The 27,089-nt window shown below is 35.3% G+C and overlaps 4 protein-coding genes across 4 annotated transcripts; 2 read left to right on the plus strand and 2 right to left on the minus strand.

Annotated features, from left to right (window-relative positions):
- Positions 1-20: 20 nt before the first annotated feature.
- Positions 21-3,689, minus strand: LOC116002640 (putative leucine-rich repeat receptor-like serine/threonine-protein kinase At2g14440). The gene is made up of 10 exons (XM_031242808.1): positions 3,452-3,689; positions 3,197-3,365; positions 2,473-2,856; positions 1,349-1,806; positions 1,082-1,217; positions 894-965; positions 744-812; positions 531-602; positions 258-329; positions 21-148 (listed from the first exon to the last, which is right to left on the minus strand). The coding sequence occupies exons 1-10, from the start codon at positions 3,657-3,659 to the stop codon at positions 106-108; spliced, it is 1,683 nt and encodes a 560-aa protein (XP_031098668.1). The 5' UTR covers positions 3,660-3,689; the 3' UTR covers positions 21-105.
- A 3,449-nt stretch (positions 3,690-7,138) lies between these two features.
- On the plus strand, positions 7,139-10,530 carry LOC116002132 (RAN GTPase-activating protein 2-like). Its single transcript, XM_031242170.1, has 3 exons — positions 7,139-7,273; positions 8,433-10,125; positions 10,211-10,530. Exons 1-2 carry the CDS (start codon positions 7,249-7,251, stop codon positions 10,106-10,108), a joined length of 1,701 nt encoding a protein of 566 aa, XP_031098030.1. The 5' UTR covers positions 7,139-7,248; the 3' UTR covers positions 10,109-10,125; positions 10,211-10,530.
- Positions 10,531-12,270: 1,740 nt separating this feature from the next.
- Positions 12,271-16,982, minus strand: LOC116000931 (protein phosphatase 2C 70). The gene is made up of 13 exons (XM_031240805.1): positions 16,611-16,982; positions 15,895-16,084; positions 15,614-15,808; positions 15,317-15,492; positions 15,067-15,225; positions 14,828-14,971; positions 14,661-14,722; positions 13,883-14,018; positions 13,326-13,420; positions 12,975-13,090; positions 12,765-12,894; positions 12,611-12,665; positions 12,271-12,489 (listed from the first exon to the last, which is right to left on the minus strand). The coding sequence occupies exons 1-13, from the start codon at positions 16,860-16,862 to the stop codon at positions 12,328-12,330; spliced, it is 1,872 nt and encodes a 623-aa protein (XP_031096665.1). The 5' UTR covers positions 16,863-16,982; the 3' UTR covers positions 12,271-12,327.
- Positions 16,983-25,368: 8,386 nt separating this feature from the next.
- Positions 25,369-26,611, plus strand: LOC116001845 (protein FANTASTIC FOUR 1). Its single transcript, XM_031241794.1, has one exon. The coding sequence runs from the start codon at positions 25,543-25,545 to the stop codon at positions 26,545-26,547; it is 1,005 nt and encodes a 334-aa protein (XP_031097654.1). The 5' UTR covers positions 25,369-25,542; the 3' UTR covers positions 26,548-26,611.
- The last annotated feature ends 478 nt before the right edge of the window (positions 26,612-27,089 follow it).

Consider the following 27,089-nt stretch of genomic DNA (forward strand, 5'->3'; position numbering starts at 1 on the left):
CCCCCCCCCCCCCCCCCCCAAAAAAAAAAAAAAAAAAAAAACCCAAGAATTAATTGAATACTATGCACATAGTTAATTGAGAATCTATCAGATTAGCACAGATCTTCATGCTGGTGGTCCAGACAAAAATGGATTCCCAGGAGTAGTCCTGGAAAGAACAACAAATTGGTAGAGTAAATATATATACATCAGGAACAAGAAGCTGCAAGTTATGAAAACACACACATACATATATTGCAGATTTGCAGACAAAATACCTTAGATTTATCCCAGGTCTCCCAAGAATGCTGCCTGGTATTTGGCCTGTCAGATTGTTGTTTTGCAAGAAGCTGCAGCCATAAAAGTAGCATATATTATCAGCCATGAATCTTAGCTTCTTAAACTATCCAACATCTGTTAACCTAAAAACAGCCATAAGATGTAGCTAGCATTCTGGTACACTAATACTTGCTTAAATATGGCAAACATATTCTGCAGAAGTGCGAAAAATTGCGCCTACAAACTAAGAATTCGTTCTTGATGTAACTTACAGTTCGCGAAGGCTTTTGATGCTCCCAAGTGACGGGGCGATCTCCCCACCAATTTGATTGTCTTCCAAATGTCTGACATGACAGGAAATTGTAAGACATAAGCAAATGGAAACAGATGAACATGTCAAAGATTTGTATATGTTCAAGAAGGTGTTTTCGGCTAGATTATTGCAGCTGCAACTATGAAGAACAGGCAGGCATGTCTGAACTTACAAGATTTCCAATCTCTTTAATGAAGATAGATCCGGGATAGATCCAGACAGATCATTGTTCCCGAGCCAACTGTCAAACGAAAACATCCATTAGTAACTACCTTAATCTCCCCAAAACTTGCTAGTTTGAGTGAAGTTTATGATCACCTACATGCCAGTCAATGCTGTCAAATTGGCAATGCTTGATGAAAGCATTCCCGAAAGGCCCATACCCGTGAGGTTTCTGTGGAAAAGGCGGGGAAAGTACAAGCGTAATCGCAACATTCATTTCTAGTATGGTTAGGCAAGCTAAGAACAAAGTGTTCATCAATCATAAGATATATAAGCATCACAACTTACAGTTTTGTAACACGAATTCTGGTTCTTCCAGAGCAAACAACCCCGGTCCATGAGTACTGTGGCGGTAGGCAGGGATCGCCATTCCAATCAAGAGGAGGATTCTCGAATCCCGCCTTCAATTTCTCCAAAGCTATCACTGCAATAAAAAAAAAACCCGACATTCTAGTTATCCAGATAGAAAATGCTGAATATAATCCCCTAAAGTCAACCCAGGCAACATTATTCTTCTGCAAGAAAGTAGATATATCAGCACTAGCATTAGCATACCATCTCTAGTGTGAGTTTTGCCCCCGAGGGGCAGCACTCGAAAAACCTCCCCTGCATTGATAAGAGGAGCAACGGTTGAGCCTGGAGCGCGGGTCAATGTCACATTTGTGATCCCAGAAAGAGGCCATTGATCTGCAAAGACCATCACACCAGCTGCTGTCACACTAAGGTTATGGTAGAACACGACGCCATTTAAGCTTATGTCGAAAGCTCTCCTCCCTGAAGGCGAATCCCGGTCATTGGCAAAGTAAAGGGCGACATAATATATCGAGCTGGGGAGAGGATATGGAGGCCAGAGTAACTCCATAGGCTCAGATTCATTGGCTGTCAAGCCTGTCTGGAATACATCAATGGGGGGTTGATTCCAGATGCCAGAAACAGACACCTTGGTGGAGTTCAGTGCAGGAGAATGGTCTCCAAATGGCGCCCAGAACCGGTCAAATTGATCAGCAGGATATCTAGCAAACAATATCCCCCTAGTTAGTTAGATACTAAACACCAAGCCAAGCTACATCCCTACAGATTTTGGGTTACAAGTGGAAACCCGCAGTCACTATACTATACGATGGTGTGCACAGGTAAATCTTGCTTGTAACTCTAGCCATGAAACAACTACAAGGTGGTAAATCAGCCTAAGTTGTACATAACTGTTCATTCAATTAATAACCGAGCTGAACCAAATTAACTCACTTTGCAAATTGTTTTTTTTTTATTAGTACTACTGACTCTATTACAATGTAGTATTTGTTAAAAAATAGTTAACAAAAATTTGTTGGTTCAAATTTTACTGAATTATGCACACCCTCCTCTTATAGCTAACCAGCTCAAACAAAAAGATTAATAGATCGCTTTTACTAAAAGTCCTATTTAAAACTTTATAATTATCAAACTAATAACTTAATCAACTTGACTGAATTGTCCGCAGTAGCAGAAACCTTACCGCAAATTATCCTGGGACCTGGATCCATCTTACAAAGTGTATTCGAGTCGAAAACACATAATTTACATACTGGATGTTCATAATTTATTTAAACATTCAGTAAGTAAATTGCGGCGGTTCCCAAGTCTATAGTATAAGTATTGGGATAAGCAAGGCATAAAGGATGTAAAATGAAGGGACTAACCGAATGATTGGTCCAGTGTGACCAAACCTGTGCCTGGCAATCAAACTAAGCCCATACTTGCTGAAATCGGTGGAGTTATACACTGATTCCGGCAACAATACCACCTCCAACGCCGATATAAACGGGTCGGAATCCGTATATTTATTAGCTCCCAGACACACGCTCATACTCTTCCCGGCCGCCGGAAACACGCCTTCATAGTACGTCGACAATCCGTTCAAATAATCCTCCGTCGTGTTCACGACCGCCCACGGCGTCCCCGCCACAATCTGGTCAAACACCGGCGGATTAGGATTCGCATCCCCGTTGACCCCGCCGTAAAAGTACGTCGTCCGGACCATATACTTCCGGCCCCGGAAAACCGGCACGACGTAGCAGAATTTCCTGATAGAATATGGAAATTATATAAATATATAAACAACATTATTCATAAAATATTGTAACTTTTTTTTAATATTATTGATTCAGTTACAATGTAATATTTATTCATAATTACTTTCTCAACCTATTGAAACATAGAGAGTATCATTCACCCTTTCATATATAAGAGTGCAACTGGGTGCACACGGTATTGGCAGGATATTATAAATTTATTGTATTATTCTTTGTTTTAATTTAAGCATATATGACAGATTGACAGTTGCTCAAAATTGTATAATTCAATAAATTTACAATATTCTAATAATATTGTTTACATATTTATATAATTTCAATATTCTAATACCTGAAACTATTGTTCCCAACCGGGAAAGTGCGCACCGTGGAGAGGGTAGGGTCCAGAACCGATAAAGAGAGGTTCTTGGGCGCCCCGGCGGCGATGAAATCGCCGTCCGGCAACCATTTCCGGCCGCTGATCACTCTGCTCACCGTCGAGCCGCAGTCAATCAGGTAGCCTGCAAAAACCCAACAAAAACAATGGAAATCATATCTAATCAGACCGTAAAAGGGAAATTATATTAAAATGAAATGATGGAATTACTTGTGGGGGGTTGAGGAGAGGAAAGAGAGAAGAAGATGGAGAAGAAGAGGAGGAGAGAGAAGAAGGGGTTCAGGGGCGCCATGGGAGGTGAAGAATGGTGGGTTTGGAATTGAAGGTGTAAGTGTAGGTGAGATGGAGAAGAAAAGAATAGTGGAAGAAAGGTGAAGTTGGCGAAGAGGAAAAGAATAACGGAGAATGGGACAGCCATTTGAGACAGAGCGGGAAGTGGTCAGATAGCTCAAATGGAATGGTTAGTTTATATTTTCTTTATTTTTTTGTATTTGTTTGTTTTAATATATGCTCTATTGAAGCAAATTATTGACCGGTTGTGTGAATCATGATCCAAAATGATGTCGTTTTGATGTAAAAAATTTTATGTCCGGTAGGCTTTGTTAGAATCATGAACCTTTTAAGGTAAAATAATGTTTTTTTTTAATAATAATCTCTCGAGACTAATTCATTGAATCATAAGCGGAAACGTTTACAAGAAAGATTAATGGAATGGACAAACATTCCTTACAGTCAGACATAGAAACAAATTTCCTAACAATGTTATCGAAAACTTGAATCGCAGGCTGTTTCACAAATTTGAAGCTGAAGTCGACAGGAGCACTCCAAGCTTCTTTACTGTCAATAGTAATTTGGTCAAACATAACGAAGGCATACTCTAGTTCAAAAGTCGTTGACACCACCCGAGTATCAATCTTCATTCTTTTGTGGTTCACATACGCCATGACCAATTATCATTCTACGTACGCTTATAACAAGAACTCGCCAAAAAAACGAGAGGGAATAAACTCGCAAAAGAAGCGAGAGGGAATAAACTTGCTAAAGATGCGAGAAGCAACAAATTCGATAAATAAACGAAAGATATAATAGCAACAAAACTTACTAATAAAAAAACAAGAAAAACCACTCCTTCCTACTTCACCTTTTGCAAAACCCAAAACCTTCTTTTCCTTATTCAACGGTGATGTACTTCTTGACAGATCCGAAGCTGGGGAAGAGGAATAATGTCGGAAGGGAAGGAAAAGGGGCGGCGATAGCCGAAGAACACGGCGACAGTGCGAGATCGTAGGTGTGGTGGACGGCGATGGGGGAGGCGAAAATGGAGAGGAGAGGCAGAGAGAAAAGAGCAAAAGAAAATGACAATCGTGAAGAGGAGAAGACGCCGCCTCCGCTAAGCATGCGGAGGCGGCGGCTGCTGAACCAAGGAAAAGAAGAAGTAAATAATGTTTTTTTATGAATTAAAATAATATATTTTAATTATGTATTGGAATCATGTATTTAAGTGTTAAAATAAAATTTTTAGGATAAAATAATGTACTTTATAAGTTAAAATAATGTACTTTAGGCCTTAGAATAATATATTTTATAAATTAAAATAATGTATTTTATGTCTTTTTAGATCATACGCAATAATAATTCATCTATTGTTAATTCCTATTTCCTTCCAATGCCGGCATGCCACCATCCCTTAACCAAATCCTCCTAGTCGCACCCCACAACCCCAAATACACCTTTAAACATTAAAAAAAAACGGTATAATTTTAAAAGGGGATTTTTTCGGTATATTTTAATTAATTAAAAAGAATCACATTCAATACGAAAGTGACTAGTATGAATTTAGAATTTATTGGAAGCCAACCTACAAATAAATACTCTTCCTACTACTACTTAATTTTTAATGTTTGAAGTAATGGATTTCAATGGATGGTTGGCTATGTTCTTTGCTCCACCATTAACACATGTAGAGATGCCTTAAAAATTATTTACATTTCAATTTGTTATATTTTGTATTTAGTTATTAATGAAGAAAATGCAGAGAATATATATTTAAAAGGGAAAATGACACTTTTTTCCCCTATGTTATGTGCATATAATACTTTTTCCCCCTGTGTTATTAAAGTGGCAGTTTTTACCCCTGGAATGTTAAATTGACATTGTTACCTTTAAAAATAATTATTTCATTTATTATTTTTCTCCAACAAATTATTACTTATATGTATGGATGATCACGATTCGGTTCGAACCTAACCAAACACTGTAGCAATCATACCGAAATAGTATGGAGGTTCTGGTTACGATTCAGAATCGAAAAAATAAAATTAAATAATTATTGAACCGTGAACCGGAACTTAACCACAGTCATATATATTGAAAATGATCAAACACTTATTTTGATAAATCGGTACGGTTCGGTTCCAATTTCGATTTTGAACCGCCAATCAAAACTTATTTATTTATTTTTATAATTTTATTTCTTATTTAAAAATAGTCTAAATTCAACAATTATTTTATTTTATTTTTTCGGTTCTGAATCGTAACCATAATCGTCTATACTATTTAAGTTCAATTGTTACAGTGTTCGATTAGGTTCGTATCGAACTGTGATCTTCCATACATATTAGTAATAATTGGTTGGAGAATAAAAATAAATGTAATAGTTACTTTTAAGGGCAAAAATGTCAATTTAACATTACAGGGGAAAAAACTACCACTTTTAAAATAACTCAGGAAGAAAACTGCCACTTTAATAACACAGGGGGTAAAAGTGCTATAAGCACATAACATAGGGGAAAAAAGTGCCATTTTCCTTATTTAGAAATTATATTACAAATTGTATTTTAGTTTTTATATGACTAAAATAGATACAAATTGAAATAAAAAGTAATGATATTATTTGACAGAATTGAAAATCAATAACTAGTACTCCGTATAATAAACTATTACAATTGATATGCCACTTTAGTGACTTACCTTTAAAGAAAGGAAAATGATACTTTTCATAATGAATTATAAGAAAATATAATTTCTCGTTTTTCAATTATATTATGTGTTACTTGTCGTCCATCAATTGTATGTAAATTGTGTTATGATGGGTTAAATTAGTTATTTTACAAATAATTGAGAGCCGAAAAATCACTTTACAAATAACTAATAAGAGGCAATATATATTATTTTGAGACGATGAATGTTTTCTATTTTCTGTTATAAAGAAAAAATGGTCAAATAAATCCTTGAACTTTGTAGGATAAAGCAATTAGACCCCTGAATATTTAAACGTTGCAATTAAACCATCAAACTCATTAAAATCAATCAAATAGATCCAATTTACTGGTAACCAACAATTTATTTGTAAATTTACACTGTTGATCATCTTACAAATTTGTCGCCGACCACCCTCTAAATCCACCTCCGATAACCATATTGATTGCCATCTCCGGAGATGGGTCACCATCTCCCGGAGGGAAGACAACCCGGAGATGTCGACAAGATTTCCTCGCCTCTCCGGAGGGTGACCAATCCGATCATCATTGGTGGATTTGGGCAGTAGTCAACGACAATAAGTGGTCAGATGTATATATTTATCGATAAGATGTTGATTAGCAGTAAATTAAATCTATTTAACCTATTTTAATGAGTTTGATGGTTTAATTGCAACATTTAAATGTTCATGAGTTTAATTGCTCTATCTTACAAAGTTCAAGGGCTTTTTTGACACCTTTCCCTTTTTAGATTATACTCTAATAACTGGGCAATTGAATAAGATTGGGTTCTTTTTGTAAATTAATAATTAAAAGGGTTCATATATTTAATTTCAAAAACCTCAGGGGCTCCAAGTGAAATTATCTCAATGCATATTTTGCCGTCCCCGAATTTTTAAGTTTCAACTTTTTCTCCACATTTCCTGTGCTTCTTTTTCTCCCACACTCTCCCCCTCTCTTTTTTAAAGCTAAAGCAATCTCACTGCTTCACTCGCCGTCTTCAACCAAACCAAACCATTTCCGAGAAACATGAATCTGGAAAAGCCCGAAAACGGTACTTTTCTTCTTTTTATCCTCTTTCCTTTTTAAGATTTTAATGCATTTTCACGGAATGCGATGCTCAAATTTCTAGGGTTTCTTTCACGGTATACATTTAGTCTCTTGTCTATGTACACTGACTTTTCTGGGTGTTCATAGATTTCCAGAGCCTAAAGGTTTGATTTTTTTCATTGATCTGCTATGTCCCTTGCTTATTCTTTGGTTTCCTGGTCTGGGTATTTGTTTTTCTATCGCTTTTTTTTTTTTTTTTTTTTTTTTTTTCGTTTATTTTTTTTTCTGTTAATTTTATGAAGGTTTTATGGTGAATCTGTTAAGATGCTTATGACTTAGTCCACTTGTATTAGGGTTCTGTATTAGTATACTTAAGGATAAGTAACTGTAGACAAGACAGATAACTTCCAGTGCAGGTTTTGTGAATGCAACATAGGGATGCTTGAAAAAAGATTGGATTTTTAGGTTTTTTTTTTTTTCCCTAGTGACCAGTTATGTTGGGTTTTACATTATTGAAACAAGCCAAAGAATGGCACTTTGTGAAAATTTATGCTTTGGAGAATATATAACCATGGGTATGATTTTGTGGGGTAAAATGGACTTAGGTCTGATATGTGGTTGGATTTGTGTCTACATGAAAAAAAACCACTTTTTAAAAGTAGATAATGGTTCTAACTTCTATTTGAGGGAGTTTTTTTCTTGCTGCTGTTCTCATAAGATCTAGAAAGTCGTAAGTTGATTTGATTTGAGGAAGAGATGGTAGGAATATGTGATTTGATGGCATTGCCAGATTGAGTATTTTGAATTTTGAACAAGTTGAAGAATGAAAGAACTACGGAAATGACCAGAGTTATTTTTCTATCTTTCAATGTTTTGGTTCTAATTTTTTTGGGATATACACACTTCTTGGAAGCTTATAATGAATTTGCAAAAACTAGTTATAGGATGGATAAAAGGTGATCTGCTTTATAGTTGTGACTCATGAGGAGTGACTAATGTTTGAGTTGTATTTGTATATAGATAATTGAATATCTTTTTTATTTTTAATTCTATCTTAAAATGTCTAATCTGCTCCTTTCTTACGATTTTGTCATAGTGCTTTGTCACTTTTTGGTTTCTTTATCGAGGAAAAATATTGAATTATATACCTGTCTTTGTTTTAGGTGTTTCAATGGATTCTGCAGCACCTGCCTGTGTTGTAGGTGTTCCAATGGATTCCACAGCACCAAGCCCTGAGCGCCGCCCATTTTCAATTAAATTGTGGCCCCCAAGTGAAAACACGAGGAAAATCTTGGTGGATCGGATGACAAACAATCTTTCTACCCCTACCATTTTCACTCGCAAGTATGGTAGTCTGAGCAAGGATGAGGCTGTTGAGAAAGCTAAACAAATTGAAGACACTGCATTTTCTGTTGCAAATCATCACTATGATAAGGAGCCCGATGGTGATGGGAGTTCGGCAGTGCAGCTCTATGCCAAAGAATGCAGTAAGCTAATCATAGAAGCTCTGAAAAGGGTCCCTAAGACCGAGGAGAAAGAGACTGTGGAGTTGAAGGCTGTTCCTGTCTCCCGTGAAACCGTTTTTGATATCTCCAAGGGTAAAAGGGCTTTTATTGAGGCGGAAGAAGCTGAGGAGCTTTTGAAGCCTTTGAAAGAGCCGGGAAACTCTTACACTAAGATATGTTTCAGTAATAGAAGCTTTGGGATTGGAGCGGCCCATATTGCTGGGACTATTTTGGCGACCCTCAAGGAGCAACTGAAGGAAGTTGACCTGTCAGATTTTGTCGCCGGGAGACCTGAGAAAGAGGCTCTTGATGTCATGACGATATTCTCAGAAGCTTTGGATGGTTGTAATTTGAAGTCTCTGAATCTTTCGGATAATGCTCTAGGCGAGAAGGGAGTTAGGGCATTCGCAAAGCTCCTGCAATCACAAACGGAGTTGGAGGAATTGTTTCTGATGAATGACGGGATATCGGAGGAAGCTGCACGGGCCATTTGTGAATTGGTGCCTTCCACCGAGAGGCTTAAGGTCCTACAGTTTCACAATAATATGACAGGAGATGAAGGAGCCGTGGCTATTTCTGAAATTGTGAAGCGGTCTCCATTGTTGGAGGATTTTCGATGCTCTTCGACAAGGGTAGGCTCTGACGGAGGGAAAGCTTTGTCTCAAGCACTTGAGACGTGCACTCATTTGAAGAAGCTTGATCTGCGGGACAATATGTTTGGTGTTGATGGCGGCGAAGCATTGAGCAAAGCGCTCACCAAGCATGAAAATCTTTCCGAGATTTACCTGTGCTACCTAAATTTTGAGGACGAGGGAGCAATCGCAATAGCCAATGCTCTTAAGGACTCGGCCCCTTCACTGAGAATCTTCGAGATGGCTGGAAATGATATAACTGCCAAAGCTGCACCCGCTTTAGCTGCATGTATATCTGAAAAGCAGCTTCTCACGAAGCTCAACCTGTCTGAGAATGAAATCAAGGATGATGGTGTGATCCAGATTGTGAAGGCTCTGGAAGAAGGTCACGACCAATTGAAAGTGGTTGATATGAGCAGTAACTCATTGAGAAGGGCTGGGGCTCGAGTGCTGGCTCAGGCTCTGGTGCATAAACCCGAGTTTGAATTGCTGAATGTTAACGGGAATTTCATCTCTGATGAAGGCATTGATGAGTTGAAAGATATCTTCAAGAAATGTCCCGAAAAGCTTGCATCCTTGGAGGACAACGACCCTGAGGGCGAAGATGATGAGAAGGAATCCGGGGATGAGGGCGAGGGTGACGGTGATGAAAATGAGCTAGGATCAAAACTCAAAACCCTAGATGTTAACGAGGATGAGTAAATCCCCGCAAATATCAGGTATCACTTCAAAACTATCCTTGCCCTGACCTTAATCTGCATCCCGCAAAACTGGTTTTGACTATTTCTTTACGTGATTGAGCAGGACCCTATCCCGACTCTCCAACAAGCACTAATGCAATGTTCCGTTGAGGGGTTACGCTAGACGAGATGTTGTTTCCCTATGGTTAGCCTAGCTAGCATCTTAAAGTTTATGTAGCTGCTAGCAAAGATCAATTTTACCAATTTCAATTTGTTGCCAGATTTGTAGACTCATCATTTCTACCATTTCAATGTACTACTGCTTTTAGCTGAAGGCTTATGTATTACTCTATTTAGAAAAACTGAAGCTCTACTGAGTATTTAGCCTTTACCAATTATCATTGGTTTTACTACCATCTAAGTGCATGTTTAATGATCATTGTATCTTACCTTTCTTCCCTTCAAGCATCATATTCTATCATTGTACTATTACAAAGCATCATTTTGCAATAGGTTGAATTATAGTGTCTGGTCTATAAATATTTATCCTATCCGTCCTATTTTAGATGCTGTGTTTTATATTCATTCGTCAAATCAACATTTTATTCTCTGTTATAACATTATTAATCAAGAGGGTGAATTATATTGTCTAGTCTAGAAATACTTACTATCCGGTCATATTCTTTGTTTTGTCTGATCTAAAAATATTTGTCCCTTTGTCATGATTTATATTTACTAGTTAAATTAAGAGTTAATACCACAAATGTCCTCTGACTATTGGGGTAGTACTCCTTTTAGTTCTTGACTTTCAAGTCGACAACAAATGGTCCTCTGACTTTCATTTTTGACCACAAATAATCCTCCATTAAAATTTCTGTTAAATAAGTGTTAAATCTAGGGGTATTATCGTCAAATTGATATATATAATTGTCGTTAAAAAATAAAAATGTTTAGAAATTTTCACCAACAAGCATAATTGAAACAATTAACAAATATAAATACTCCTAAATAAAAAGACAATACACCTTATTCTCGTAATTATGCCTACAAAATGAAGATTTAATATTAGAGCTATCTGTTTTAATTTAACCAACAGATTAAAATGGAAGAAATTTTTTTTTTTCAAAAACCTTGCTTCCATCATTTTCATGGTTGTTTATACATGGCCGGTTAATAGTTTTTACTTTTCATTAATCGATCAAACATTTTGTTTGGGACATAACTGAAGGCCGTCATCGTTGAATTAATATAATTAATCAAGTACAAATTGGTACCATTAATCATGAATTTTTATTTAATTTGTTCATTTATGTAATTTGTCATGTCCATTTTGTTTTTATATTTATTAACTTAATATTTATTAATGTTTGAAATTAATTATGTCATATAATTCTCAAAAAGAAGTATTAATCATAATAATATTAATCAATTTGACGATATTACCCCTAGATTTAACACCTATTTAACAGAAATTTTAACATAGGACTATTTGTGGTCAAAAATAAAAGTCAGAGGACTATTTGTGGTTGAATTGAAAGTCGAGGACTAAAAGGAGTACTAGCCCAATAGTCAAAGGAGCATTTGTGGTATTAACTCTTCATTCTTTGTTATAACTTCAATTAAACCACATTTACCAATTATCATTGGTTTTACTACCATCTAAGTGCATGTTTAATAATCGTATCTTACCTTTCTTCCCTTCAAGCATCATATTCTATCATTGTACTATTACAAATCATCATTTTTCAATAGGCTGAATTATACTTTATGGTCCAGAAATATTCATTTCAAATCAATTTTGTATTCCGAGTCTAGAAATATTCATTTCAAATCAATTTGTATTTTATTTTATCTGTCATATTTTATTGAATCAAATAGAAGTTTGAGATGGAGGTAATATCTTCTTTTAAGAAGATACAATTTTAATGATTGGTGAATCAAATCCTTTAAACTAGTAAAAACTACTCCGTATATATCTTCAAATTTTACATCATTCTATATTTGGTAGGCATATTCTTTACAAAAAAGATCAAAGTGAAGTGTGATCATCTCATCCATCAAATAACATTTTATCTATCTTCAAATTTCACATCCCACCGAAATTTTCAAAACTACTAAAATAAATTTTCAAAACTACTAAAATAAAAGGGAAGAACAGGACGTTAGAAGAAGAAGAAAAAAAGATTGGAGTAGTTCTGTATCAAACTTAATTCATGTATATATAAAATTTAAATAAATACACTAAGGTTCTGGTACATTAGAAAAAATTCTATTGTTGGTGTCAAAATCTAAGAAAATTATGGATGTATTATCTTTAGTACGCAGCGTTTTGGCTTCATTTAACAAAACATTAGCTATCTTTTCCGCTGAGATGTTTTCATTGATCGAACTTCTCTCTTTACACTGCATAAAAGAATTTAAAACAAAAAATGAAGTTAAAACCTTCAACTGAAACACAACAAAATAAAAGAATTTAAAACAAAAAATAAAGTTAAAACCTTCAACTGAAACACAACAAAATTACCTGTTGAACAAGTTGCACTGCCTTCTTGATATGTATCACATCCCAAAAGCCATCACTACACATTCAGAAAGTTAAAATTATAACTACAATGGATAGAAAGAGATCTATCACTAAATAGAAAGACAAAAATACAATAGTGTAGAAGTATAACAACCTTGCTAATAATGCAAAGCCTGTGCTAGTCTGGTGTATGTACAAAGCGTGACTTATATATGGTTCTGAACTAAACCGAACATCCTGTTGTTTTAGAAACTTGTCTCCAAGCATCCTGGCAAGGTTTAGACCTAAAATGATGAAGTATAATTAGCTAATTATTGACATTTAACAAATACTAAAGTACGAAAAAACTAAACTATCATGTTACCACATAGTCGTGTTTCCCCATCTTTCAAAGGTTCTCCTGCTGCTTCAAAACGAAGCTTTTCTGAATTACTAGTTATTCTGTGGTCTTCAGTCATTTTAATCTGCTTTCCGTCAATACTGCCACATGCAATATTAGAATCTTATACTCAATTGAAAAAAGGTAGACACAACTTACTTCACAACACTACTAAATGGTCTCTAACAAGAAATTAACAAACGGATAATAAATGAAAGAACTTTACACAAAATAATAATAATATGCTTAATTCTTAACTCAAATATTTAATGCAACCAAGGCACACGGATACATATACTAGTGATGGAATTAATAAAGATAATGTGAAAAACATACTTTACAACACAAGCTGAATCGCCAACATTTGCACATTGCGCATAGAAATTTTCTTGACCATCCGCCCAAACTAGAAGCATTGTCGCTGTACAACCCTGAAATATTTTGATTATTAAACTGCATAAATGTAGGACAAAAGTAGCATTGAACCAAAATTCACAAACATTCATGATAGTCATCTTGCTTTTTAGGGTGGTCAAAATAGTTAACTAAACTTGATATTACCACCACTAGACATCCATACCACCATACTTTAAAATACATAGATCCTATAGCATGAGCAGAAAGGTGATGCCAACAAAATTTTGAAACTTCTAACTAATCAAATGTGAAAATATAACACAATGGAGGCAATCAGGCAATAACAGGAAAAATGTACTCCACCATTATCCAAGCCAGCAGAGTGGTAACCTAGTATTGCATTGAGCATATAAGGTCAAACCTCGCATTGCTTTAAGAGCATATTAAAGCAACATAGAGCCACGAATCCCACATAGAGCTATAAAAAAACATATGACCCTCAAAAAAAAAAAAAAAACAGAAGTATGGGCCCCAACCTCATAGTTGTGATTCAAGGATGCTTCTGCTTGAGAAAATGCTTCTCTAAGGACATCTGAAGCATCGCATTGTGATAAAACCTCCTCCCTTCTGAAGGAATCTGACAATATGCTAGCAACAATTTGTGGCAGTATTCTGACAGAGGAAAAGGAGACAGTGGATATTAAAATGTGTCCAGCAGCACCAAAGGATTTTAACTGGTTAACGATACTAGTAAAATATTTTAGACAGCTCTACTGGAGATGAATTTAAAATTTTAATTAACTCATGAAGCATGATGATTATGCCAGTTTAACACTAAAACCATATCATAATCAAGCAAATATCAAAATCATTCACATCAATGCTTGTTTCCAGGTTGAAAAGTTTTTCAAATCAAAATTCAATAAATTCAGTTTTTTTCCAGTCTTTTGACCAGATCTACTTGCAGCAAGTTTTATCACTAAGTTGGAATTTAACATATCCATAGATATACATGGTAATGAATGGTATCGTGGAAAACATATCAGTTCAAACAACTTTTCTTGTGGGACAATAATATGTTCTTTTAAGTACATCTACATGCATTTCAAGAAAGATTTTTACCTAAACAATAATACAATATACAGATATAAATTGTAGATGCTATATTGCTATTTAACTTTCCGTCAAATGGTAAAGCGATTATAATAATAAGATCATCGTAAATTCCCTTAGGAACAGAAACAAATACGACCTCATATTTTTTAATCTGAAAAATGCAGCTGAGAAAGTAACACGAAAAATTAAGATACTAACTTGCTAGCAGATTCAGCAGCACTAGCTCCACCATGTCCATCACATATACCAAACAATCCAAACTGCAATAAAAAATCGCAAGCATTTTAGGCCACCCCAAATTAATCTAAGTGCATACAGAGATAATATAACTAAAAATAATAATAATAATTATTCAACTGTATGACCTGATCAGTCCCCGGAAGAGGCCATTGGTAAAAAGAGACATCTTCCATGGGCAACTTCTTGGCTCCTCGGCGTAAAGACATTGGGTCTGATGCCAGGCCAACCCCAAATGGAACATGGCACTCGGATTGGGATGTAACCTGTACCTGAAAGAACAGACACTGCATAAGTGAAACAACCAAGTATAGTATTACTCAGTAGTTGGACAATACAACATCGATGCAGAATTTCATCAACTCACAAGAAGTTTTGAACTTGTGCCAAAAGTTATAACATCTCCATTTGCAAGCTCAACTGGATCACCCCACTGTCTATTTCCCAAATGAGGGTTGTGAGCTAAACGGGAATTTACAAGTGTTCCATTCAAGCTACCCATGTCAACCAGCTCCCACTTCAATTTCTGGAAACAAGAGGTAAATATTATGAGCAAGGCATACTAACACTGCACAACAGATTGCATATGGAGTCCATAGATTTTCCTAACACCTTACATTTATGTTCCAATTTATTTGGGCATGTTTTCCAGAAACTTCTGAATCCTTCAACGTGACATCACTGGGCGGAACTCTTCCAAGAGTGAACGGAAGCTTGGATGTATTACTTGACTGTATTGAATACTGAAGGCCACAAGAAGGCCCTGCGATAACCTCCAGCATAATGACACTTCCTGCACTTCTAACAGGAACATATGATGACATGTTTTACATCCCAATGACCCCCAAAAAGAAAAATATATATTTAAAAAAAAAAAAAAGAACACTTCCATGATTCATAAAAGAGGAAATTACTTTGATCAGTGGTATACTTGGGCACAAATTCCCTAAGTTTCTCATTTTCCTTGCCAAACCTAGAAACATTCTTAGTATCCTCGTTTCTTCCTCGTCTTTGCTCTTCATGAAAGTGAGCAATCCCAACTCCCTTAAGTGTTTGCCCCAGTACAGCATCTTCCGAAGTATCACCAATATCAAGGACAAAGCTATCACCTGAAAGAGAAGTAATTGTTAACCCTTTCATGAGTTTCATCTCTAAAAAGGAGAAGGTAAATATAACATAAATTGCAGTGGCATACTGTGTGTCAAATGTGATGTTGTAGAAGGGAGCCTTGGTTTATGAACAAGCCCGTGCGTCCGAGGAGAATCAAAGGACCCTTGTGCATGGTGACCTGAACTTTCAAGAGTATGACCTCTACTAAACTCACCACCTAGGCTCTCGGCCAGATTAAAATCATCAGTTATAAGAGGCCTCTCCACATCTTCAGCCTACAAAAACGCAGTATTGCACACAATCACACCATTAACTCTGATTTCATCACATAAGAAGCTAATATGATAGAAAACACTTTACCTTTATCAATCATTTGTCATTTCAACACATAAGAAGCTAATATGATAGAAAATCATTTGTCATTTCAACACACAAGAAGCTAATGTGATAGGAATAACTTCACCTTTCAATCATTTTTATATCACAGCTTCTATCCCCCATAATCAACCAGTAACACAAGATATCAGATCCAAAATCCACAAACAAACATCAAACAATCCATTTCAGAAACATCCAATCCAACATTCCCACCGAATTAACAGAAATGAGAAACCAAACAAATTCAGTCCAAAATCCAAATCATTTCGTTCCAAAGGTAGATAACAGATACAGAAACAGTCAGACGCAACAAAACAAAAACGAATTTACAAATAGCATCGAGAGTCGAGAGTTGAGACTAGAGAATCAAAAAATAGAGGAAGGAGAGAGGGAGAGAGAGGTGAAAGGAGGATCGGAGAGGACCTTGATCGCGGTGCGGGAGCGGGCGGCGGCGGAAGAGAGGAAGCGCCATGGCTTGAACTTGCAGGCGAGGAGGATGAAGAGAAGGATGAGGAGGAGCATAACAACGGCAAATACAAGAAGGGCCTCCACCGAAACCGCAATGTTGGTGAGGAGGACAGTAGTGTGAGCGAGTGGGATCCTATGAGCACCACCTGGCAACGCCTTCGCCATCGGCGAGGAGGAGAGAGAAAGGCTGAACCACTGCCTCACCATCCAATGGCATATACAACAACACACACACAAACAAATTGCGACGATTATCAGATCCAATCACTCTCTCTCTCCCCCTCCCTCCTTCTCTCTCTCTCCTCTCGCGACAACCCCGCTTCTTTGAAATCGTCGACTTTCTATTTTTTTTACTCCATTTTGTTTATTATTATCATCTATTTTTTTTTTTTACTTAGATCAAATAGCTAAACATTTGTATTCAGATGACACGTAGTGATTCTCCTATGTAGAAGGTCATAAGATCGAACCTCAACTCAGTTGTATTAGAAAAAACTTAAGATCAAATAATTTAGGGAATTGGGTCATCGCCAGGACACTTAGCCAAAGTGTGCCTAGTCAATTTTCTACAACCCGCATACCCCACGTTTGTTTTATAAATATTGTAAACTTGAAATTTATAATAATTATAAAATTAATATCATATTTTTTACTAAAACATTCTATCATTGATGATTCTTAATGGACAGTTAAAACCATGTTATCATTTGATCTTGTCTTGTATTTATAGATATTATCTATGAGGAGTATTTGATTTTTTGGGCCGAAACTGATCAGGCCCAATTCGGTTTCTTCTCAAGTTGTGCTTTGTAGGCCGTCCACTCCACTTAACTGGGCTTTATAAGGTTTGTTGGCTTTAAATGGGCCGACCACTCTTCCTTGCCTTTTTTTCTTCCTGCAACATCACCAGGAATTTTTTTTTTTTGAGATTTTTAAAAATCAAAATAATGAAATTTACTATTTATTAAGACCGAAGATACCTTGTGCTCATATGGTATGGAGTGACTCTCACTGTAATTTAGCTCCACAATTCCTGTAGGGTCAGAGTGAGGGATTCCAGTTTTTCACACAAACTATGATGTTTTCCCCAGGGCCAAATTGAAGAATTGAATGTCTTAGCTAGTTGCAGTTCAAACCTTAATCCTGTCATTAGCAGCAGGAAAGTAGACTCTAATCCATGTCAACTTGCAAATTAAACTCTGATTTTTTTTTTGTTTTTTTTTTTGAGAACAAAATTAAACTCTGATCTAAAGTGGTGTTTTTCATGGGCTCAATGCATAGGGGTATCAGTTGGCCTACCGAGTTATTAGTTAATTAAGGAAAAGGTTGCTAATTATAGAAATTGAAGGAAAGCTAGGCAGCACTTACTAACATGCAATGGTGGTCAAAAAGGGTATGTAGCAACATGACAACTATCCTCATTAATTTATATGCTTATGTAAGCAATTGGAATCTCTTGTCTTTTAACTAATCGTGCAACATCATTTAACTTTTTATTTTCAGAATGAGATTGATTAGAAAAGTTTATTGTGTAGATCAGTATTGGTGCCGATGGTATTATATCGTATTTAAATGTGTATATTGTTCTTTGTTGTATTAGATATTATCAGTATTAATATTAATAGTTAGTATCTAATATAATTAAGCACTTAAATTAGAAGCTCAACAAACAAGAGCAACAGGCAAGTACTTCGTTCCTTTAACAAAAGTGTTTGCAAAATTTTTCGAAGAAGAGAGTTGAGAGAGACGGATATTGGAAAGGAAACAAAACAATAATTTTAAAGTTCTCAAAATTAGCAGAAAAAACAATCTGGCAACAACAAGGAGCATTAAACCAATGAAAGCAATGAAATTCCTTGACATGAGGAAAATTTACAACATAATATGCAATTGATACACTAACGTTAGAGTTTGCCAATGTTAGACCTGACTTTTTAGAACACAAAATAATAATAATAATAATAATACTCTTAAAGAATCCTGACTGTTTCAAACGATATGGGTGTTGTGTTATCAATAATCAATCGACATCTTAAAATTTTCTAATGCTTTTATATTAAAAAGTTCAAAAAAATAAAGATGAACATCTTCTCAATTACATGACTTTTGAGTGTTGTTATAAGTTTAAATATTGGAGGTAAGCTCATCATCATCATCAAAATATCAACATCCAAAACATAATATCTCCCTACCAAGGACAAGGGGAGATGACGCGTTTGGGTTAATTGTTTTTCAATTCGACGGCATTTCTCGGATAAACGGAAAAATACAAAACACAAAAAATAAAAAATAAAAAACGAAATGGATTCTGATGCCGATCGAACTGCTGATGTGGCTACTTTATCTCAGTGGATGACTGGATCGGACGGTCTTTATTTTATTTTATTTTATTTTAAAATAAAAAAAATGATGTCGTCACTCGTCAACACCATATATTTAATTATATGAAAATTGGTCCTTCGATTGTCAACGCGTTAACACGAGAAATTTCCTACTCTGTCGACGATTTATTACGTCATACTTTAACCCAACAAAATATGAGCTGATGAGCATCTTAATTGTACCATTGTTATACCGTAGATCAGGGTTTATATTGCAATGTGAAGTCTGGTACAAAAATTATGTATATTCAGTTAACATATTTTGTACCTACAGTTAACAGTTTATGTACATGTAAACAAAAAACTTGATAATTGTTGACACATAATATGATAGTTACATGTACAGAAACTATCAACTAAATGTACAAAATGTGTCTAGTATAGATACAGAATAAATGAATAATTAATTACACATAATATGATAGCTACAAGTACAAAAATTGTCAACTACAGGTACAAAATGTGTCAACTATAAATACAGAATCTAAAGATTATTTTTAGATCAGGGTCTAAAATGCAAGGTAGTCATTAGACCATGGTATAATTTGCTTTAATTGTATTAGTGTAATAATCAAGTAGTTTTTGATGCATACCTACTTTATGTTGGAATAAAATATATGGATCGTGCATGCATACATAAAACTAAAGATAATTAGCATTAATGAGTAGTTTATTAGGCCAAAGTGGGCTGACCTAATATCTTTCTGGCTTGCTAATGAAGAAGCAGCTTTTTATGTACTTAAAACAAGAAAAGGACTTGAGAAAGGCATGCTCGTTTAGGGTCACCAAAGGTTAATTGAGTTTATTTATGTGGGTGTTCATGTATCTTTAATTTGGACCACTTGATTAATTAATTAATTAATCCATGTTTAATCAAGCTTAACACTAAGGTCTTGTATGTGATGGGGAATTAAGTTTGTGTGGAGCACTTGCGGTTTTCCCCATTCGCTTACTACTACTTTTTGGTAATATAAGCTACTTTGTTCTTACATGCATAACCCTCTTTTCACCAACTTTAATTAATAGGCTAGTTAATTATATATTATGCTTCTCATAATCATACGAGCATATTCATGAGTAGGCAGGCATGGGAAAATAGGACACCGACAACTTGTGATCTAAGCGGGAGTGATTTTTGTTCTTATCATATGCGATTGCGCGTTTAAACCTTGTAAATATTGTAAAATATGTCAGTAGATGATATGATATCCTCATATGACATGTAGGGGTACGGTGTTTGGTAAATAGCTGTTGGCTGATTGTGTTAGTGGCTTTGACTAGTTAATAGCATTAGCTGATTGTAGAAAGATGTTTGATAAATTAACTGATAGATGATAACTGATTACATACAAAATAACTTTCTCAAAAAATTGATTGAAAAAATCTGCTTTTGAGTGTTTGCAAAGAAGGTTTAAAATGAGTATGCCACTTAATTGGCTCCGCACTAATATGCAAAACTTCCGCCGATAAGACATCTTGGTCCATGCATGGTGAAGAATTTTCTCCCATAATTATTACTGGTATTAATGCAATGTGACATTAAAGAAAAATATTACAAAAAAAAAAAAAAGAGAGATAATTTGATGATATGACTTTGAAGTCGAATTGAAGCAATCATTGTCAAAATTAAGCTGTTGGGGATAATAATGCCGTCATTAAAGAACAAAATTCACGGCAATAGACAAGGATATAAAGGTATGAGGTAGGTTATATTTCGGTTTAACATTGATTAATGATTAAGATATGATTTTGAAATTAATGGAAATTAGAGGACTAAAATACATGCAATAAACTCTGTTAGAACGAGCACAGAAGTGGAATACTATAAAGAATATATTAATAGAATAATAGCTATGAACTGATACTACATTGTAACACAATCAGTAGTACTTAAAAAAAATTAATAGGTATGAAAACAACATACACCCTGGGCAACTTATTCCAATTGGCCTGATAGTTGGTATAATAGTTGTAAGATTTCAAGTTTCACACTTCATGAGAATTGACTCTGTTAGTTTGATCCGATCAACCATGAACAACATAGATTGGTTAATATCCTTATGGTTCAAAGCCCACAATCTTACACTACCTTTAAAGAGGTGGCTAAGTGGGTAGAATAAAATTCTCATACTAAAGATTGATTATTACCAACATCTTCTTGGTCGAGTCTATCACACGCAATCTTTTTAATGTGGTTCACATTTAATTTAGTAATGTTTATCTAATGCATACTTTTAAATAGTGACTGATGATTTCATTCTCTCATCGCCAAAAACAATCTCAAAGTTACATTTATAATGTGAAAATAATTGAGCTCTAAATCTTTAATCAAGATTGCTTCCCTTAAAAGTGACATGTGCATGACAGGGTGGTAAACAAAGTCCTATTAATTGGTGGCGCGATATCTTAAATCATGAAGCATGGTGACGTTTACATTAAAGATCTCATTCAATCTCAAAATGGATAAATTATATATCTATATACCAACTCAATTGTAAAATTTTGTTAGTAACACATAAAACCCATTTTTTAATACTATCGACTCTGTTTATTTCAAAAAAAAAATACTATCGACTCTGTTATAATGTAGTATCTATTCATACATATTTTTTAAATACACTTCATATCTGTTCATACATATTTTTTAAGTACACTCATTGAATAGTGACTACGCTATTCCTTGTTACCCATAAAAACTCAAATTTAAGAATATTTTTAAAGTGTGGCTTCTATCGTAGCATAATAAAAGGGTGTACAAATTAATGTATAAACAAGAGATTGTAATCACAATATTATATTCGTATTATATTAAAATATTATTATATAATTCTTTGTAAGTACATCATTAATAACATATTGTAATTAAGTACAACTTATTTTTATTCCATTTATGACAGCTGCGTATGGGTAATTACTTTTAAGGTTTAAAATTTACATTGTATTGAACTAGCCTAGCTAGGTATCTAGCTAGGGTATGCACACATGACACACCCTGGCTTGATCACCATTATTAACTTCTACACTTGGAAACCCACTCCAAAAATAGTAAAATTAGTACAAATTTTAATACATTAAAGTCTTTGTGATCTGTGGAGGTTCTTTTTGTTGGGTCAAGAGCCCTAGTAGCACCCAAAAGGTGCACTTTAAACATTTTTCAAGCAAAAATAGTACACTTACAAAAAAAAAAAAAAACTTTTCTAGTTTCAGAGTTATGCACCTAAGAAAAGTTAAAAATAAATAAATAAATCGAGGTTGGTGCTCGTTGGCGACCACCCTGCTCATTTTTTAAGGTTGGAAAAATCACCAATAATCACGAGGTGTTCTTAATATATCCTAATTATAGAAGACATCTTTAAACTCATACCATACTCAGATTAATCTCCGATTGCATCGAGTCAGCCCAATTAAGGGACAAACCATATTGGTTTTTTTTCATATAAGATGGGTTTTGAACTCTCGACTTCTCTAAAAAGATAAGAGTAAATGGCCATTCACGCCAATCAAATTGATTATTTAATGAAAATTTTGAAATTTAGAAGGAATGTTGATACTTAAATGGATAAATTAACCTTACAAAACAACGATTTTCAAACTTTTACACCAGGAACTAACATAATTTGCATGTAAGGGGATATAAACACCACTTCAATAAAAAAAAATTAAATTAAAAAAGGAACAAAACTTATACCTCAAATTATTAAGGGCTACCAGCAACACGGATTGTTAATACAACTGTAAGATTAGTCAAAGTAATTTTTTTTCAAAAAAATCTATTTAACCTATTTACGTATTTTGATTAGTTGATAGTAAAATAAAGATTTTTTTCTTCTAAATTTACCATAAAATAGTTCACCACAATGTGTTAGTAAAAAGAAAAAAAAAATCATATGTGATGAAGTAGTGATTGCCTGATTGGGCATTAAATTAGGTGAATAGTTGACCCACTGATTTGGGTTGCCTACTCACACAGGGATGGGGTTTGGAATCAAATTGAATTCAATTGTCTTCATTAAAAGTATGTTTGAAGTACTATTGAAAGGAGGAATTTAATCTAACTTAGGGTGCGTTTGGTTCGCACATAGGAATCGGAATCGGAATGGGTATCAAATACTTGGTAATGGTAATGGGTTTTGGTGAAAGTATTTAACATGTTTGGTAGGTGGGTGGAATGGGAATGATTATTAATAGTTGAGGAAAAAAGGAGGAAGGGAGATGAAACCCTTATTTAATAAGGGTATGGGTTTTGTCATTAATGGGGTATTCCAAACCCATAGTAGCATTCACAAAACCTATCAACCAAACACAAACAATCACTTTCATACCCATTCCTTATGCCTAAACCCACCAACCAAACACACCCTTAAAATATTAATGATATCATAATACTAGGTTAAACACCTAGCCGACAAACCAAAAAGATGTGGCTTAGTGGAGGATGATTTCATATTACTTTAATTTGGTTCAAATGTCATATATATATATATAATTTTTATCGGGTACCATTGAATGTCCCACTGAACTTAGTATAAATTTCAAATTTCTTATAAAATTTTTTGGATTACGCACTGTCCAAGAGATATTGATACCGATCAACACTGGACTTTTCTATATATACGCACACTAGTATGCACACTATTAATTTTTAGTATTAAACTTGCTTTATAATTAAAAAAAACTATTGGTTTAATAAGCGAAAATGACTTAAATCATTTAAGTATGAGATAAAATTTAGATTCATTTAAATGAGGTCTAATCATAGTAGTTAGAGAAGGGTAAAATTGGATGGGACTTATGCCTACCTAACACAAAATAATATGTATTATCCAAAATTTTCACAAGCTAAGGAAGCACACACATTTATACTAATGCCATACCATATATGCCCTTTGACTTTTTTTGCATGTTTATTGCAATTTTAATCTAGAAAGTGGATCCAACAAGAGAAGGTGGGTAAGCTATTTTAGTCAAAATAGTCTCTGGAATTATTATTATTATTATTATTATTATTATTATTATTATTATTAAAAAAAATACTAGTCATATATAGTTTGGGCAGTAAGGAATTTTCAGATTGTGTGGGCTGGGGATGTGTGATAATCCAAAGACATGAAAAACACAGATTATGACTATGAGGACATGCAATTAACGGGAAATTGGGGGCAATTTTATTTTTATTCTTATTATTTTTTTTTTATAAAAAAGATTATTCCATCAAGGAAAGAAGGTTGCTCTTCTTGTTCAAAAAAAAAAAAGGTTGCTCTTCTGTCCCTATCAAGAAATATTTGAGGATCAACTTTGTTTTCTGGACATAATAGGTCGGCTTTATTTTGGGAAATTTTAAGAAAAAGAAACATAAATTTTGTTTATTTTGGAGGGGCAACAGTGCAAAACTGCAAACATAATTTGTCCTTTGCAAATATTGACAGTTCCATGAAAAACATGTTTCTATATTATCTATATATATATATCCATTTAGGAGTTGGGTCATATTGTTGATTTGGTAACCATAAGATTACAAGTTTGACTCTTAGCGAGTGACAATTTATTGACAGCTTGGTTTGAGTTCATAAGCTATGAGCAATCTATGTTGGTTTACCTTTTTGTGATCATTGCCGGCTAGGATCACAAGGTAGGGTTTATCTAGCTAAGGCAATAAGGAGGTTAACCAGACTAGATTCTTTGTCATTTTTTTTTTGAGTACTACTAACTCTGTTATAATGCAATATATGTTAATAACTACTTTCTCAACTTATTGAAACACAAAGAGTTAATATCGTTTCCACTAAGGCTCGAACCCACCCATTCTATATGAGAGTGCAACTGGGTGCCACTAGACAACAAGGTCTTAACATATTCTTTGTCGGTTAGGACCACAAGATGGGGCTACTGGAATTACCTATACTTGCCAAGTACTACAAGAATATTTGCCAATCTAGTTTCCTATCATACTATCGGACTAACTTGGTTAAAGTTGCCTCTAAAATGGATGGTATTTATAAGGAATGGAAGAAAAGGTACTGCAAGGGAATGGAAGGAAATGATGATGGTACATGGAATATTTTCATTCATGTGGAGTGTGGCTTTTATTCTTTGGTCTATTATATATAATGAATTGTGTGGCATCAACATTATATTGTGTACTGCACTACTGCACATCAAGTGGTTTACAAAGGCTTAAACACACCCCCAGTCCCCCACCCGCCACCCCACAACACCCACCCCACCCCAACTGGTCCCCACACCCACAAAACTATTCATGGGCAACACACTTTTTTGGGCTACAAATTCCCCCACTCCTTCACTCATCCTTCATCCAACAATTCTATTTTGATCCCTCACAATATATCCTCAGCTCTCTGCTCTTCTTCTTCTCCATCTTCTTCTTCTGAGGATTGATTGAAAGTTATCCATTTACAAACCTTAATTTCCTCGAACTTCTTCTAGATCATATTTTTATATATATATTTTTCTTAATATATATATTTGTCCTCTTATTATATTCCACCATGTCAACCATAGTATATCAACAACAAGGCAATCTCCAGTCCTGTTTTGAGCCTCAAATCTTCGAGATAACCGCCACACTAAAGCTGAAGGTGCCGCCGTCTTCGCCGCCGTGCCAGGGCGGTTGGAGTATACTGCAGAGCCTCTCCGGCATTATTTCCAAAGACGCGGCGGCGTGGGAGAAGGAAGCGGCGTACGTTCACCCCCTGGCGCGGCGGTCGGCGTCGTCGTCGGCGCGGCTGAGCGAGAAGAGCCTGGCGCTGTGCACGGAGGCGCTGGGGAGCGAGACGGGGACTGACATGATTGAGAGCAGCAGCATTTTCTCGTCGGCGGCGCTAATTGCTTCCCCTGCGCCGACGAGCCGGCTTGCTTCCCCTGAGCCGACGAGCCGGCAGGAGGAATCGCTGACGTCATCGCAACAAATCGAATCACGAAACGTTACCTCCTCCGCCGGCGCGTACAGATCGATGAATCATAACAGTAACAGAAATTCACGAAATAATAATAATTTTCCGCCTCCCTTGACGACGATTAGCGGCGGCGCGAATTCTCTGCGGGTGAAGCCCCACCGCGAAGGCGGCAGGTTGATAATCAGGGCGGTGGAGACGCCATCGAAGCGCACTTATCTCCAAGCCGAGCGGAGCAATGGCCGCCTTAGGCTATCCTTTTTCAACGCCGATCAAAGCGTTGATTATCCTCAAATCACCACGACCGAGGAAAACGACGTCGACGTCGACGGCGAGGAATTCAAAGAGGAAAGCGACGAGATTGAGAGCGACATTAATGGCGAAGATGAAGTTTCAGAAGTCCAAGAGCTTGAAGAAGATGAGGAAAAAGAAGAAGAAGGAGAAGAAGAAGAAAGTGACGTGTACATGGCAAGGGACATGGATGGGAATACGTCGAATGTTGAGGTGGAAATGGGAATTAAGAAATGTCTGCTAAGCAGGTGCAAGGAAAGTGGACATAGTCAATGGGGGGAGCCTAAGACTTTGTGGGTGTCTACTTGAAAAACCAAAAAAAAAAAAAAAGTTTTGTTTTTTTTTAGATTAATTTGAATTTCTTTTTCTCAAATTTTAATCCCACATTTCCTCTATTTTACCATCTTTTAATTAATTTCCTTCTCTATTATACTTTTTTTCATCTTCAATACTACATATATGCACCCCATGCATGTGGCTGGTACTCTGGTAGTTAATATTGTTATATATGAACAATGGATACATATATGTATGAATTTTTAAAAACTCGCAAAATTTTTAAGAAGTTGAACTTGTTTGGTGACTCAGAAATGTAAAATATATCATATATTCCCGACCATGAAATTTATTGTACAAATGTACAATAAATAGAGTACGTCGACACTTTAATTTAAAGAGACTAAACTCTTGATGTTAACATGTGACACAGATCAGATATATATGATTGATACAAGAAAAGCAATGGAGAATTTTTTCATCCTTTAAGCTACAATATCTCATAATAATAATAATAATTTTTTTTTTTACACAAGTTCTACTTCGATGATGAATCAGTCTTCGTAATGTCTTAT

The sequence above is a fragment of the Ipomoea triloba genome, chromosome 13 (assembly GCF_003576645.1).
Source record: "Ipomoea triloba cultivar NCNSP0323 chromosome 13, ASM357664v1".
In the NCBI taxonomy this organism is placed as follows: domain Eukaryota; kingdom Viridiplantae; phylum Streptophyta; class Magnoliopsida; order Solanales; family Convolvulaceae; genus Ipomoea; species Ipomoea triloba.